Below are 15,507 nucleotides of genomic sequence, written 5' to 3' on the forward strand. Positions count from 1 at the left end.
TGCTCCCAATGGGTGTGGGGGCACACAAGTGTCCTCATGGGTCTCCAAATAGATCGAAGATGCCTGTAGACCATCTGCAAGGGCTCGGATGATGGTATAAGTGATGCCACATCATCATACAGGTCCTGGGTCATCTTCCAAGTGCATGATACAACTATGGGGTTGACTGGGCATGGTGAACCAGGTGCATCTTCCTCGTCCAATAGATGAAACTCGAGCAATCTCTGAACATCTCTGGGGATCCATGGAATGTTGTCTACTGCTGTGGAGGCCCATGGCTCTCTACACACACCCTACATGTGCCAATGTAGCCATATGGAGAGTTAGGACCCCGTATAGGGAGACCAAACCCAAAATAGAAACAATTTGCAATCCTGCATAAGATCCAATGTGTCCCCTCGCCTTCCAATACAACAAGTCATTTAAAGAAATTGAGTTAAAGAGCTTACAAACCATGGATAACAGGTGGGTGCTTCATAATGGCATGCCCTTCCATTTTGGGCTTTGGCATGTGCTAATGTCTCAAAGCTCCAAAGGGGGTTAACCAAGTACCCTATTAAGTGGTTTCTACTTTTAAAGGGGACGATATGCCCAAGGTACATTCTTCAAATGGTGGTGGCATGTGATAAAGTGATGGAACAAAGTAGGGGATGGAGGGGGCAAATCTAGGTCACATGCTAAGGTACCAGGTTAGCTAATAAAGGGGAAGCCCATACTTGGGTATATAATGTGTAGGAGGGAGCAATCGTGGTACAAGAGTTACCCCGACCTTGATTTTTCCACCCTTCTTCATATGCCTTTTATGATTTTTCTTTGGTTCACTGCTCTGGGCTCAAGGAGTAAGAGCATGATGATATGTAAAGTATCGTAGTGGATACTCCCTTTGAAGTGGGGCAGTTCATTGCCCACCAAGGGTTGGGACAATCATGGATCCCTGAATGATAAAAGAAGCTCATCTAGGGCCTCTAGGAACTAGGGTGATGGCCATGAGAATAGGGTAGAGCTCATGCATTGGCTTTTGTTGATGTGCTAAATGTGTTTGTCCCGACCATCTTTTGCATCTTGTGGTACATTTTCCTGTTGAATGTGGCCAATTATGCTTTTAATTTTTTTTTTTTTTTTTTTTTTTTGGTTTTTTTCAGCTGCATCAACCTCTAGGGCATTGTTCCAGGTCCAACCCAAGGTGTAGACAAGGGGAAGGGGAGGCTAACCCTATGTGGACCCAGTGGAGGATTGTGGACCTAGGTGGGAGAAATGATGAATGGGGTTATAATGAACAGAGGCGGGGTGATGTATGTGGATGAGGGAGTGGGACCACGCAACCAGAATCTGGGTTTCCCATGAAGTACCATCCTGAGATCCCAAAGGTCAGTGAAAGAGATCCCATGGGACTCGGGTCCAAGGATAACATCCAAAAGAGGTCTAGGAGACAAGAGCACAGACCTAGCCCACTCTTTCCGCTGAATCCCCCCATTAATTCATGCCCAAAAGTCTCTATGATAAGCAAACTACAATACTCAATTACCAAATGACAAGCATATCTTTAGGTTTGGGAGGCCCACCTTCAAACATACAATCATGACAGATGGGTGAGGGACCAGATGACTGGCTCAGGTGGTAGAGAAGTGGCACAACGAGCTAGTTGGTGGAAGCAAGCGACTGCCGGTTGAGGACCATCTTGGATAAATTGTTTCTCCTAGGGATATCACCCACAAAATGGTGGGTGACATGCCAAATTAGGAAGAATGGTCCGGTGGACTGACATTCTTCCCGTGTCATTGTACAGTGACCTGATTAGGGTTGTAGTCCCTGTGTCACTTTGACTTGAATTAGGAAGAAATGGTCCGATAGACAAACATTTTCCCGTGTCATTGTATAGTGACCTGATTAGAGTTGTAGTCCCTGTGTCACTTTGACCTTTATAGGAAAATGGTCGGGCGTAGGACAGTGATTCTCTCTGTGTCATTGTATAGTGACCTAATTAGGGATGTTGTCCCTGTTTCACTTTGACCTAGATTAGGGAGAATGGTCCTAGAGTCTGAAGACTCCCAACATCATTCTCTGATCTCTTTCTAGTGCTTGCTTATCTTTGATGAGGCCTATGGTGTTTCACCTAGACTATGTCTATAGTTGTTTGATGGTGAAACATGATTATGTTGATGCTGGTGATTATGATGCTTATCTTAATCTTGATCTTTCCTTAGAGAACTTGTAAGCATGAGATTATCTTGATAGTCATTATGAAAACCTCCCTAGCTAAGAGGGAGTGTTGAAAGTTGTAGCTATGGTGGTCTTCATATTGATGTACTTGTTCATAAGAAATTCAAATTTTGTATTTATCAAAAGAACATAATTTAAATTTGTGAATATTGATTTTTGGTTCCCAAGTGTTCAAGTTGGCCCTCCAAATCCTACAAGTTGGCTCAGCTAGCATTCACACCCATTCAACCTCATGTGGCTATAAAGAAGAGTTCTTTGTCCTCCTCAATGGCTAACTCGTCTGAGCGTACATAAGACAGTTCTGGGCACACGAATTAAGTTTAGAAGCAGATAAAAGGTGAAGAAGTCTCCTTGGAATAGAAAATCATCTCTGTGATCCATATCTGTTCAAGAAGGTTGAAGCTTTTGACTTCTACCCTGTGCATGAGCTGAATTCAGTGACATATTATTTTGTGATTCGTTTCTTGGAGAAAGGTCCAAACTCTGTGATATATTACCTGTGCAAAAGAATCCGAACCTGTGGATGAGTGTGAAAGAAGACTGAACCTGTAGATGTTTGTAACAGAGATCTGAACCTGTGGATGAGTGTGACAGAAAACTGAACCTGTGGATGTTTGTAACAGAGATCCAAACCTGTGGATGAGTGTGACAGAGGTCCTAACCTGTGGTTGATAATTGTGACAGAGGGTAGAATAATTGTGAGGTACATATTCTATGTTGAAAGGGTTGACTTGGACACTTGGTGACTGCTGGTTAGGTTGACCATAATCTTTGACTTTGATATCCCTTGTTGGATTGGTTCTCTAAGGAAATGATTGCTGGGTGTTCCCTTTTGTGGGTTTTGCTCTGGTCATTGACCTAAAATTTTGGTGTCACTCTGTTCATTATGATCTCTATTTTCTTTATACTTGCATAAATGAATCTGTAATTGCTTGATGGCTTAATTGAATGAAGTAAATGCTAAAAATAAAACATATATATCAGTCACAAGTAATTATCATGATAAAAAATTTCTAGTTTGCACTCGAATTTCAACATCCTTTCATTACATGAAAAAATTTCAAATCATTCCAATTTATACAAGTGCACAGATATACCATGTTCAGCCAACAAAAAATGGGCAATCCCATATCATATTCATAATAAATTTACAACAATGCAGAGTCCAGACTATTCATTTTTTGATTTATAAATCAGTTCTTAAATCTACTAGCCTACAAATAGATTATTATTCATGCATCTCATCTGTTTTTGCTCATTTATGGTGAAAGTCAAGTAAGAGCCATTGCTTTGACCAATATTAGTATTGTTATGACTTGGAATTTTTAAAATCTATTCCTCATTCACCTGGAACACCTCCAAAGATATCTCATCCTTGCCATAATTTTGGGAACTGCCATGATCGCAATATCCTAGCGGGTCCAGCAAGGTGGTAGTTTGCCTGTTGTTGAGCTAGAAGGCAAAGGTTTGAGTGAACATTCAGAAATCTAGATCCTTTTGAGAGGTTAGGTTATTCTGCTTCATAGAATCATGACTGGATGAACAAATACTCACTCTAGTTTCGCTTGCATTTGGATCAACTAGTCACCAGTGATGCAGAATGAACATGGTATGCAATTTTTTTCGAAAAATGTCTTCTATCTACAGGAAAATATGTACAGTAAAAAAAAACAAATGTCTTATTATGCTTTTATCTCTGCTCCCGTGCTCTCTGGAAGAGGCTATGGTGTGTTAAAATTTAATAATAGAAACCTGAAAATAGACATAAACTCCTGAATTTTGAAATACAGGATTAAGATTGGTTTAGAATTGTGAAAGCAAAAGAATAGTCAGATGACAAAGCAAGGGAGTCCTAGCTCCGTATTGCACTCAAAATCTATGGGATGAATTCATGCCCTCTTATATGCACATTGCACAGTCCCAATCTAAAATGTAGCCTTTGATCATAACACCTTTTGACAAAGGTGTTCCAATTTTCCATTACCTGTTCGTCTTTCTTTGGTTTCTTAGACTATTTGGGGTTGACTAAAATACCATTAAATCAGGATGACTGTGAAGAATCTTTGGTCCTGCGATGCTAAGATCCACTATATCCTGTTTACATTGTCAAACATGGAATGTTCATCTATGAATATACCAAATCTTGGATTAACTGCTGAAACTACAGTAAGAGTAAGTGGTGCAGGTACCCGTTCTTGTGAATCTACTTGAGTAATAGGGGTACATACATCTGGTGACGCAGTTTCAACATATCCAAGGCCTTTTCTTCCTTGTCTTACCTCAGGCCCAATTGGATTAACAATGCCCCGTTCATGCTTCCTGAATCCACCACTTGTATAGCACATCTGATGAAGTATCTTAGAACCAACAACCTTTAGTATGCTTCCCAAAATCCAGTGAAGTTTGCTCTTAGTAGCCAACAGTGCAGGATGCAGAGATGCACAATTGTTCATCGTGTGATAATTTCCTATGGTCATAATTAGGTTCAACAAATGATAAAGAATTGTGATCACTCGAGTGGTAGCTTCAGACCAACAGGTATATTTGTTGCATAAATGTGCAATTTTCTGTAAGGAAATCTGGTTTTTGTTGCGTAATGATTCAATGCAAAAAATTGTTTTTCTAAATCTATTTCATGTCTGGATTTTTGTTTTTGAATCAAATGCATCTTATAGCTCCGTAATGCACAGAAGAAGATACATCATATAATCTTATATTTCCAGCTAAAGAAGGGCGTGTTTGTCGCGTTCACTATCTAAAAGAAGAGGGAAAGCATGCTTGCATTGGTTCTAACTTCAAGAGAATCAATATCTTCAGTCTCTGTCCTGACTCCTATTTATTGCATCACTGCACAAATAATTTTGTGTCTTTCTGTTAGACTGTTAGGGAATAACTTAGCTAGACAATTAGTTATGATTCCTACTTTTCCACCTTTTGTTTCTTTCAGTATTGATATCGGAGTTGTTTTCACACTTCCACACTATATTTGCATTTGGTGGACCTTTTAGTCATATGGACCTAATTTTGTGATCATTTGTTGGACATTAATAATTTTTTCGTATCTTATACTAGCTACAAAACTGTGTTGCCAAGTCAGATTTAAACATGGTGATTATACAAGGAGATCTCTGAGATATGTGGATCAATTGCCAGAAGCATTGTTTATTGCATATGTTAAGTGTCTCTGTTTTCCATGAGATTATGATCTAATGCTGAAAATGATAAGCATATTCAGAAAGGTAGTCAATAGCTAAGGATGCCCCTTTTCAAGAGATCAAATTTGACTGGGTCCTCTGCTTAATTTTTTGGGTTACTGGAATAACTCTGTTATTGAGAGACTGTTCTGTCGTTATAGCATTATACTGATTCCTTGATCTGTTCAGATCTGTAATGATCCTAAATAGGAAATACAAGTGATAACAACAAATATTCTACGCAGCAAAATACAAAAATGAAATGTTCAGCAGACACCCATATAAAACTGTAAATGGAGAACTTCTGAGCTATTTTATTAATTTTCTGCAAGCCAAATACAATAGATGATGGAATGGTGCACCTGGGCTTGTCTCAAGGACAAGCTTGACAAAACCTAGGTGAGAAATAGTTGAGCTGAAGGCTGACCAGTTGCTGCACTACTCTCCACTCCGCTGTCCCAGTGAACTGCTGTCTTGCTGAACTTCGACCCACTGGAATGTGCCCAAAAACTGCCCAGAAAATTATATTCTTTCAGCCCCGAACTCCTTGGACAAAACAAAGAAAAACCCAGAAGGGAATTTATTTGGTTTTGAATTTGGATTTTCAGCCTCCTTGGAGCCTCTCTCCAGCTGCTGCTGCCAAATTTGACTTGCAGGAAACAACCTGCAAATCCCTTTGAAAACACCACTGGAATGCTGGATTCACCTGTGCTAATTAACTCCTTTCTCCCCGGATGATTCTTGGCCAAGATGACTGCTCTCCTAAGCACCACGAAATCGCTGCTAGAGGCCTCTGCGGAATCCCTCCTGCCCAGAAATTCATACTGCTGATACACCGGTCTAGCTGGCTGCAAAACCCAGCGAAAATTCCCTCAACAAACAACCTTCCCAGCTCCCAGAACTCCCAACAAGCTATGGACCTCACTGCTGGCTCTAACTCCTGCGTGTTTCTGGCTGCCCAGGAAATATGCAGTCCCCTGCTCTGCGTTGCTGGCTGAGGTGTGTGACTGTGTTGAACTCTCCGAAATCCCTGTGGAACAGCCTCCCTAGGGCGGGCACGGATGGTCCCCCAAAGAAGAGGTTGAATCTCTCGCTTGAGAGATTTGTAGCTAAACAATCGGTAGATTCACTAAGTAGCTGAGCGTACTAAGTGTGTTTGTTTGCAAATGTTCAAGATGAAACAAAATGAGAGCTGATTTCTCTTTATAACTCCTTGGGCTCCCTTAGCCTCATGTGGACCCCTCCATCCACCCATTCGATTTTCCCTGCATGCATATCAAATGGCTAATTCAAACTCATATGTGGGTGGCCCCCACATTCCACTAGCAGCGAAATAAAGTCGATTTGGCCCCTAAGTCCCTAAGTCAAAAGTGTGGGGCCCTCTTCCTTGGTAAAAAATGTGCAAAATTGTGTAGCAGCACCCTGTTACTAATGTGTTTGAGAAGGGACATGACATGATCGAATGTTGAATAAGCTTTTTGCTTAAATATATTGCATTTTTAAAGATTAATATGCTGGCTTGCACATTTGGGTAATTAAAAAAAAGAAATAAAATAAGAAAGATGATTAATGTCCACAAATGACAAAACTAGGTCAATGAAACTGAGATGTGCATCAAGCAACAATGACAAAATGGGAGTGCCTAATGCATCTCTTGAAATGAGACAGAGCTATGCTAATACAATAAATCTTCAAACCATGCCCCACAGGCACCATCCCTTACATCCTCCAACTCTCTAACAAAGACGGAGGTATTTATAAACATGCACCCCCAAATCCAGGAGAATACATGTGTGGGGCATCCATGCCAATAGGTGGATGATGTGATGGGATTTTTTATGGATTAAACTTTTCTGGAAATCCTGGACTAAACTTTCATGAGATCCTTTGCTTCGCTGATTAAGTTGTTTGTTCCTTTCTTCTTGGTGATATCCACGTCGAGCACTGCGTAAACCATGTTGAAATGCTTTCTGTGATTATTCATTTTCAAAGAATGGTTTCCCTTGTAAAATAACACTCCAATGATGCTGGTTCCAAGGAGTTGTGCACTGTGTTTAAATTTTAAATCATCCTATGAAGTGCGTGATATGAATATAATGGGAAGCTCCATTGACCGGATAAGTTCAAATTTGTTATTTTGCAGGGAATCAACAGAGGACTTGCCAGTGTTGCATTCAGGAAGCAGACAGATACTGTTGAAAACTTAATGCATAGGGTTTCCTCTTCAAATGCATTCCCAAGGAAACATGTGATTAAAGCTTTGCAGGATTCGAACAAGAAACCAGATTTAGATTCTTCTGTTTCTGGAAATGCAAACAATGATCTTTCACAAGGGAAAAGTACAAAACTTAAGAAAAACAAAAACTACAAACACCTTCCTTGCAGTGAAGCATATAAATCCATCTCCATGCCCTCAGATGGTGATGATGTGTCAGACATAACAGATTTGGAATTCTCTGATGCACTTGACACTTCAGAAGATGAAGAATCAAACTATACAGCCTTCCTGAACTCGTTTTCAAAAGGACTTGTTAATGATCAAAAGGCTATACTTTCCCAAGTTCTTAATAAGTTGGAGGCTGTGCGATTGCATGCATTGGCCTTGGAGCAGTGGAATGCATTACGTCTAAAAGAGTGTCACAGGTGAGGAAGAATAAAGCAATTAGAAACTTGTTGCTGAATTTAAATTGGAATATTTAGCTTATTTCTAGAACAAATCTGCATAATTTAGTGGAGCAAGTCCAAAACAGAGTCTGTATAATGCACTCATCTATATGTACGATGTGTCAATATTTATTATTTATAAATATTGAATTGGGAACATTTCTGAAAAGGGCTATAGTTATGTTTAATTACATAAAATAATGGGAATTGAACATTAACAGTTTAAGAAGGGCTATAAACATTCTTTTTATTCCAGTATCAAGCACTCAACTGAATGACTGAACTTCTATAGTGGATTATTACATTTTATTATACATGTTTATTCTTCCTTAGCATATGGGAATTTACATAACTTGATCTTGTATATACAGATTTTATCGTGCTAGTGCAACAAATCTCATACATTATGTGGCTTTGCGGTCCATTGATATTTGTCAACTTCAAGAAGCTCTTTCCATTCTCGGTCTTTCAAATATTGAGGGAGTAAATGCACACATCATGGCAAGTTTAACATCCGTTGTCCAAATCTTGCACAGCCTGACTCAATCACCCAAAACAAATAGTGAAAGGAAATTTGACAATGAGGTGCAATCTCCTGGTAATCAAGTTTCATTGAAAAGCAAACCTATTAGTGACCTGCAAAGCTCATTGCCGTCTGCTAATGGGATGTCTGAAGAAATTTCATTACTTGCAATGAAAAACCATGCAGGCTATAATGCTGAATTACTTTTTGGACCATCCGTAGAGGGTAGGAATTCTCGTATTATGGTTACAGTTGGTAGTGAAGCTGCTGACAATGAGGACCTTATTTACAATCTAATTAAGTCTGGAGTTAATATAATTCGAATAAATTGTGCACATGATAATCCAGATGTGTGGAGGTGTATAATTAAAAATGTAAAGAGTTCTTCTCAGATGCTGGAACAGCCATGCAGGGTGCTGATGGATCTTGCAGGACCAAAGCTGAGGATTGGTCCTTTCAAGCCTGGTCCAAATGTTAAGAAGATCAAACCATTGAAAGATGCAAGAGGAGTTGTTATTTCTCCAGCATTAGTTTGGATTGCTCCTCCAGGAGTGAATCCTCCATCCCATAGATCTCATGTTGCTGTTGTGCCTGTGGATGATAGTCTGTGGATCAGAAGCCTAGAGGTTGGTGATGTTGTAAAGTTTTGTGATGCAAGAGGCAAAGGGCGCTTGTTAAAGATTACCGAGAAGTTCCCCACTTCCTCTGATATTGGTTGTTGGGCTGAATGCTCTGAGACGGCCTATGTGGAATCAGGGACAGAATTTCATGTCAAACGAAAAAAACATAAAATTGGAAATAGCAGGGTAGCTGAACTACCCACTGTGCAACAGTATGTTCAGGTTAAAATAGGTGATTTACTTGTAATAACAAGAGATCCATGCTTGGCACCATCATTAATATCAAATAATGATCTCTCAGGACCTCCAAAGGTAACTTGTTCTTTGGGCCTCCTTTTTGATTCTGTCAAACCTGGTGAGCCAATTGAGTTTGACGATGGAAAGATTAAAGGGGTGATTCGAGGTGTCAATATTTCAGAGATTTGTGTAGAAATTACACATGCAGGTCAAAATGGATCAAAGCTGGGTGCTGAAAAATCAATTAATGTGCCGAGAAGTAACCTGCATTTTGAAGGGCTCACTGTGAAGGACTTGATGGATCTAGATTTTATTGCTGCCAATGCAGATTTGGTTGGTGTCTCTTTTGTTAATGATGTCAACGATGTTAATATCCTTCAACAAGAGCTTGATAAGAGGAAACTCAAAAACTTGGGAATTGTATTGAAGATTGAAACCAAGGGAGGTTTCGAGAGACTCCCTCTTCTTCTGTTGCAAGCAATGCGGTCACCAAATCCACTGGGAGTGATGATTGCTAGGGGAGATCTTGCAGTGGAATGTGGATGGGAGAAATTAGCAGAGATGCAGGAAGAAATTTTGTCAATTTGTGAAGCGGCCCATATACCATCCATCTGGGCAACCCAAGTACTAGAAAGCCTTGCTAAGTCAGGACTACCAACAAGAGCAGAAATTACAGATGCGGCTGTAGGTGGCAGGTAAATTATACTCTACCACCTGAAAATACAGTACCTTTTACATGATTCATTTTCAGAGATTGAGTCCCTTTATATTGTTAATTATGCAGAGATCTGCAAACTTTGCACTAATTTCTAGCTTTTCCATCTCGTGTGCAACTATGAATTTTTATCTCTTGGACATCCACTTCAAGATTTGTTTGCATCTTTGCAATTTGTTTGTTTCAGTGTATCTCTCACATACACTTGTTGGTCTTGATCTTCAGGGCTGATTGTGTGATGCTGAACAAAGGGAGGCACATCATAAAAGCCGTTTTAACATTAGATTCTATATTGAGGAACACATCGATGCAGCAGCCTAAGTTGAAGCCAGTTTTGAAGCCCCTCCTGTTTTCTAGTCTCTTTTGAAACACAGGGAATGATCATAGCTTCCTTTGAAATGCAGGGATTGTTCATAGTCTTTTGTATTGCTTATCTCTTGCTGCCCACGTGGAAGGGCTGTGTATCTAAATTCTGCAAGAAAAACATTAACAGTGTAAATAACCTAAGGTACTTTTAACATGGTGAGAATTGTAGAGGAAGATCTAATATGACCGTTAGCAACACAAAATGGCCACTTTGCTTCTTGTCTCTGTGTTTTTCCCTTTTTTGGTTGAGGAAATATAATTGAAAAATAGCCAAGTCAGTCAACGGTTTCATTACCCAGACTGGACATTGTACTACAGGTAATTTTTTTTGGTTGGGTCAATCCTAATGCTAAACTTAGGCATTTTCGTTACACTATCTCGCCCATGACGCGATGATGGAAGCTTTCCACTTCAGCTAGATCTCCAATGACATTTTTGTTTTTGAGGAATTATAAAATTATTGGTGAAATTGATCTATATGACAGTGTGTTTCTTCGCCATTAATGCATTGACTTGTATCATTTTGGTAACTAGGCACAGTATAAAAAAATATAACTCATAAATCGCATGTCAAAGTGTTGTTTTTCTATCAATATATTGACTTGTATCATTTTGCTAACTAGGAAAAACATAAAGAGAACTTGATTACATTGCAACAAGAGGAACTGTGACCATGAAAATGCTTCTTCTATAGCGGGATTGATGATATTAACAGATGCCTATACTAAGATCTATAGTTACTATGATTTCCAATTTATATTGGTTAGTGCAATAGCAGTAGAGGATTGATATTCTATGCATCTAAAATTTTTGTATTATCCTTTATCTAGTAAAATATCTTTTTGTAAAAGGAATTTAGATTATATTGAGAATAAAAGTAAAGATAAAATTAATATAAAAAATAAACATTAATAATAATAATCTAATTTGAAGGCCATAATCAAGTTAGACACGAAAATGGTTTGTGTGATTCCTTTGTTTGTGTGACAAGGGACTCTACAAAATGATTTGACTGCTAAAGTTTACCAAGGTGTATGTTACTTACCTCCCTATGGATTTGAACTTGTTAATGATAAAATAAAATAAATGCAGTGACACATCCTTTTTTATTTTAGCTTTTCCGCACTTAGAAATGTGACAGTTTCTTGTAATAAGGATTTAGACTATGTTGAGAATAAAATGAAAGATAACATAAAAAAGAAACACACACATGCACACGTGTGTGTGTGTTTTTTTTCTATGTTAATAATAAAATAAATAAAATAATAATAAAATGAAGTGACAAATCCTTTTTATTTTTTTGAGATCTAACTAAAGAACATGATTTAACAAAGGGGCATAACACATCAAGCATTAAGCATTGTAACTAGTTAATTGTTGATGTTAATAGCTCAGACATGTACTTCCAAGCATCAAGCATTGTAACTAGTTAATTGTTGATGTTAATAGCTCAGACATGTACTTCTGCATAGGCTAGGTGTAAAGCATGTAGAAGATGTCAAATTGCTTCTTTAGGTTCTTGCTTACGAGGTGTAAGTGACTTTTATAAACTCTTTTCTAATTTTAACTTAGGAAAAATACATTATTAATTTATTAGTTAACGTTGATTATTGACCTAAGTTTTTAACATTAAATAATTTAATTATTTAACTGATCAAGGTCCGAACTCAACCATTGATCCCAAGTGAGACTTAGGATCTGATCTTATCCATACATCAATTAGGAGATTTAGGGTTTGAGATCTAGCTCAATGAGAAATTATGGAAAAACCTCAAGGGAGAGGTGAAGACACATTATTTTTGGGAGAGAGATAATCTGAAGCTAGAGAATCAAGACTAAAGAGAGGTGAAAAGTGGGCAACTACAAGATTCATGTGAGTAGAGGTTTGCATGTTGAATGCACAAGAGGGATGGGACTCATTTGTAGAGAGGTTGGGGGTGTGCCACGAGGAGGCTGAAATTGCTGAGACTGAGTTCTAGTAGGTAGGTCGAGAGTTTGGGGAGATCAAGATATTTGATCCCAGACTTGGGAGAAGGCCATGTCACTACACGGGTGCCAAAATTGTGAAAAACAACTAGCACAGGTGCAAGCTGAATTTTGAGGGGGTTGAGTTGCCAAGTTCAATTGTTTATTTTTTTGTGTATTCTATGTGGGTCGATTTCCTTGTCAAAGAAGGCCAAAGTTTTCCTAATTAATAAAAGGTGGTGGAGTATTTGTTAGGCATAATTTTCTGTTGTGTTTTGTGATATATTGTCCATTTAGTTTTTATTGCTTTATTTGAAGTTAAAATACTAATGTATTTATTTTTGGCAGTTTTCATAAGAAGATTTTACTGGGGAAAACATTTTTTGGGTATAAAATAGATTACTAGGAAAAGAAAATCAAACTTGGTATTAGAAATTAATATGGTATCAGAGCACTAAACTCTAAGGAGAAGGAAGATTGATTTGTCATGAGGGTTTATAGTAGCAATTTTTTTTTTTTTTACCCTAGTAGTTATATTTCTTCTAGGGTTTGAGGATTTGATTTGAAAGTTGTGAGAATAAATGCAAGAGGGTTGAGGTTTGAAGACTGGTTGGGGAGTGCATTCGAATAATACATTTTTTGTTCACTTATATTACCAAACGAATTAACATTTGTTGTAAATATATAATTTTTATTATTCAATATTCGAGATGATTATGCAAGGCTAGGGCAGTTCTCCTTTGTAGGAGTTGATTGGCCTGTGCTTAAAAAGAGACGTCCTTTTGAACTAATGTCTCTTCAAAATTAATTAACTTAGCTTGATTTTAATTTTTTTATTGATTTTTTTATTAATATTTTAATATTATATATATATATATATATATATATATATATAGAGTGGAGTTATGAATAATTAATTCATAACATTGTCTCTCCCTTAAAAATGTTTATTTATTAATATTTTAATATATATATATATATATATATATATATATAGAGAGAGAGAGAGAGAGAGAGAGAGAGAGAGAGAGAGAGTTATGAATAATTAATTCATAACATTGCCTCTCCCTTAAAAATGTTTTGTCCTCAAAGCACAGGCAATGTTGGGTGTTGCTGAAGAAAATGTTCTGTCTCCCATGATGAGTCTTCCTCTTCCTCTGGTAGTTTCTTCCATTTGATAAGGTACTCCTTAATGGACATGGATCGGAATACCTTCTCTTTGGTAGCGAGTATGCCTTTAGGTTCTAAGATGATCCTCCCTTCTTCATTAGTCTCAGGTATCTTTGTTTGAGCTATTTGATTTTTCCCCAGTACCTTTTTGAGACTTGATACATGGAATGTGTTGTGGATTCGACAAATGTCTGGTAGCTTCAGTACATAGGCTGCACTACTTATTTTTTGATTATTTGGTATGGTCCATAATATTTAGGAGATAACATATTTTTCCCTTATTGTTTTAATGATAACTTCTTATAGGGCTGAAGTCTAACAAAGACCCAATCTCCTTCTTCAAACTCTCTTTTGGTGCGGTGTTGGTCGGCTAGTTGCTTCATTCTATTACGTGCCACTGATAGATTTTCTTTTAACAAGTTAATAATTCTTTAGTTTTCTTCTAAGTGGTCATTTACTGCGTGTATCTTAGAATCGAGTAGCGCAAAATCATTCCACCTGGGTGTTTCATAGCCATATAGGGCTTGTAAAGGCGTCATTTTAGTTGAAGTATGATAGGTGGTATTATACCACCATTCTGCCAGGTGTAGCCATTGAGACCTTTTGTTTTGTTTGTCAATGACGAAACAACAGAGATATGTTTCCAAACATTTATTTACTACTTCAGTTTGACCATCTGTCTGGGGGTGATAAGTTGAACCCATGTTGAGAGATATTCTTGCTTGGTGCTAGAAATCTTTCAAAAAATTGTCTTTAAATTTTGCATCTCTATCACTAACGATAACTTTGGGAAAATCATGTAGTTTGTAAATGTTTTTACAAAACACATCTGCAATTTGTTTAGTTGTGTAAGTTTTTTTGATTGCCATGTAGTGGGCATATTTGGTGAGTCTGTGGAATATGACAAATATCTTGTCCTTACCATCAGACATAGGTAGCCCTTCAATGAAATCCATCGAGATTTCCTCCCATTTTTGATTTGGAATATGTAATGGGTGTAGTAAACTAGGAGTTGGAATATTTTCACTCTTATTTCTCTGACAAACATCACATTTCAAGACATATTTTTGGATTTCCTTACTCATACCCTTCCAATAGAATGATTGTCGAATGTTGTAGTAAGTTTTAAAGAATTCGACATGCCCAACGACAAGAGAACTGTGAGATTACCTTACAATTTTCATTCTAAATTTTTGGATGATTGAATTTGGTAAATTCTACCTTTGTACCATAATATGTTGTTTTTCCATTCAAAATTGGCATATTGACTGATATTCTCAATCATAGAGCCACAATACAAATCTTTGGCATACTCAACTCATATCTTGTCTAACTAGTCAGGAACAACCACCGAAGTGACGCATGTTAGGTTGTCATCATCCTTCCATGAGAGTGCATCAGCTACGACATTTTCCTTTCCTTTTTTTGTGTAGTATTTCTAGGTCGAATTCTGAAAATTCCTTCATCCACTTTTGTTGTTCCATTGACAACGTTTTTTGTTGAAGTAGGAACTGAAAACTGTTGTGATCTGTTCGGATTGAGAACTTACTTCTAAGTAGGGATTGTTTCCATTTAGTTAAAGCATGTACGATGACAAACATCTCCTTTTGGTAAGTTGATTTCAAGCTCTCCTGTTTGTTAAGCTTCTTGCTCTCGAAGTCTATAGGGTGGTTGTTTTACATTAACACTGCTTCAATTCTGAACCTTGAAGCATCACATTCGACTATGAATGTTTGGAGAAGTCTGGAGTTTCCGGTACTGATGTGGTTGAATCACTTCTTTTAGATTTTGGAAGCATTAGTCTGCTTGGTAATTCCATGAAAATGCGTTCTT

General features: G+C 37.8%; 1 protein-coding gene across 3 annotated transcripts in view; it reads left to right on the top strand.

Annotated features, from left to right (window-relative positions):
* Positions 1-11,018, top strand: part of LOC149158066 (pyruvate kinase family protein) — a 148,883-nt gene extending 137,865 nt beyond the window's left edge. For all 3 annotated transcript variants that reach the window (XM_089436100.1, XM_089436099.1, XM_089436101.1), the window contains 3 exons: positions 7,558-8,057; positions 8,450-10,153; positions 10,399-11,018. In XM_089436100.1, coding sequence (XP_089292226.1) covers positions 7,558-8,057; positions 8,450-10,153; positions 10,399-10,540 — 2,346 coding nt within the window. In that variant the 3' untranslated portion in view covers positions 10,541-11,018. The remainder of the gene's footprint in view (positions 1-7,557; positions 8,058-8,449; positions 10,154-10,398) is intronic.
* The last annotated feature ends 4,489 nt before the right edge of the window (positions 11,019-15,507 follow it).

The sequence above is a fragment of the Pinus tabuliformis genome, chromosome 5_2 (assembly GCF_031772625.1).
Source record: "Pinus tabuliformis cultivar Carrire ecotype Pingquan chromosome 5_2, CPIR1, whole genome shotgun sequence".
Taxonomy (NCBI): Eukaryota; Viridiplantae; Streptophyta; class Pinopsida; order Pinales; family Pinaceae; genus Pinus; species Pinus tabuliformis.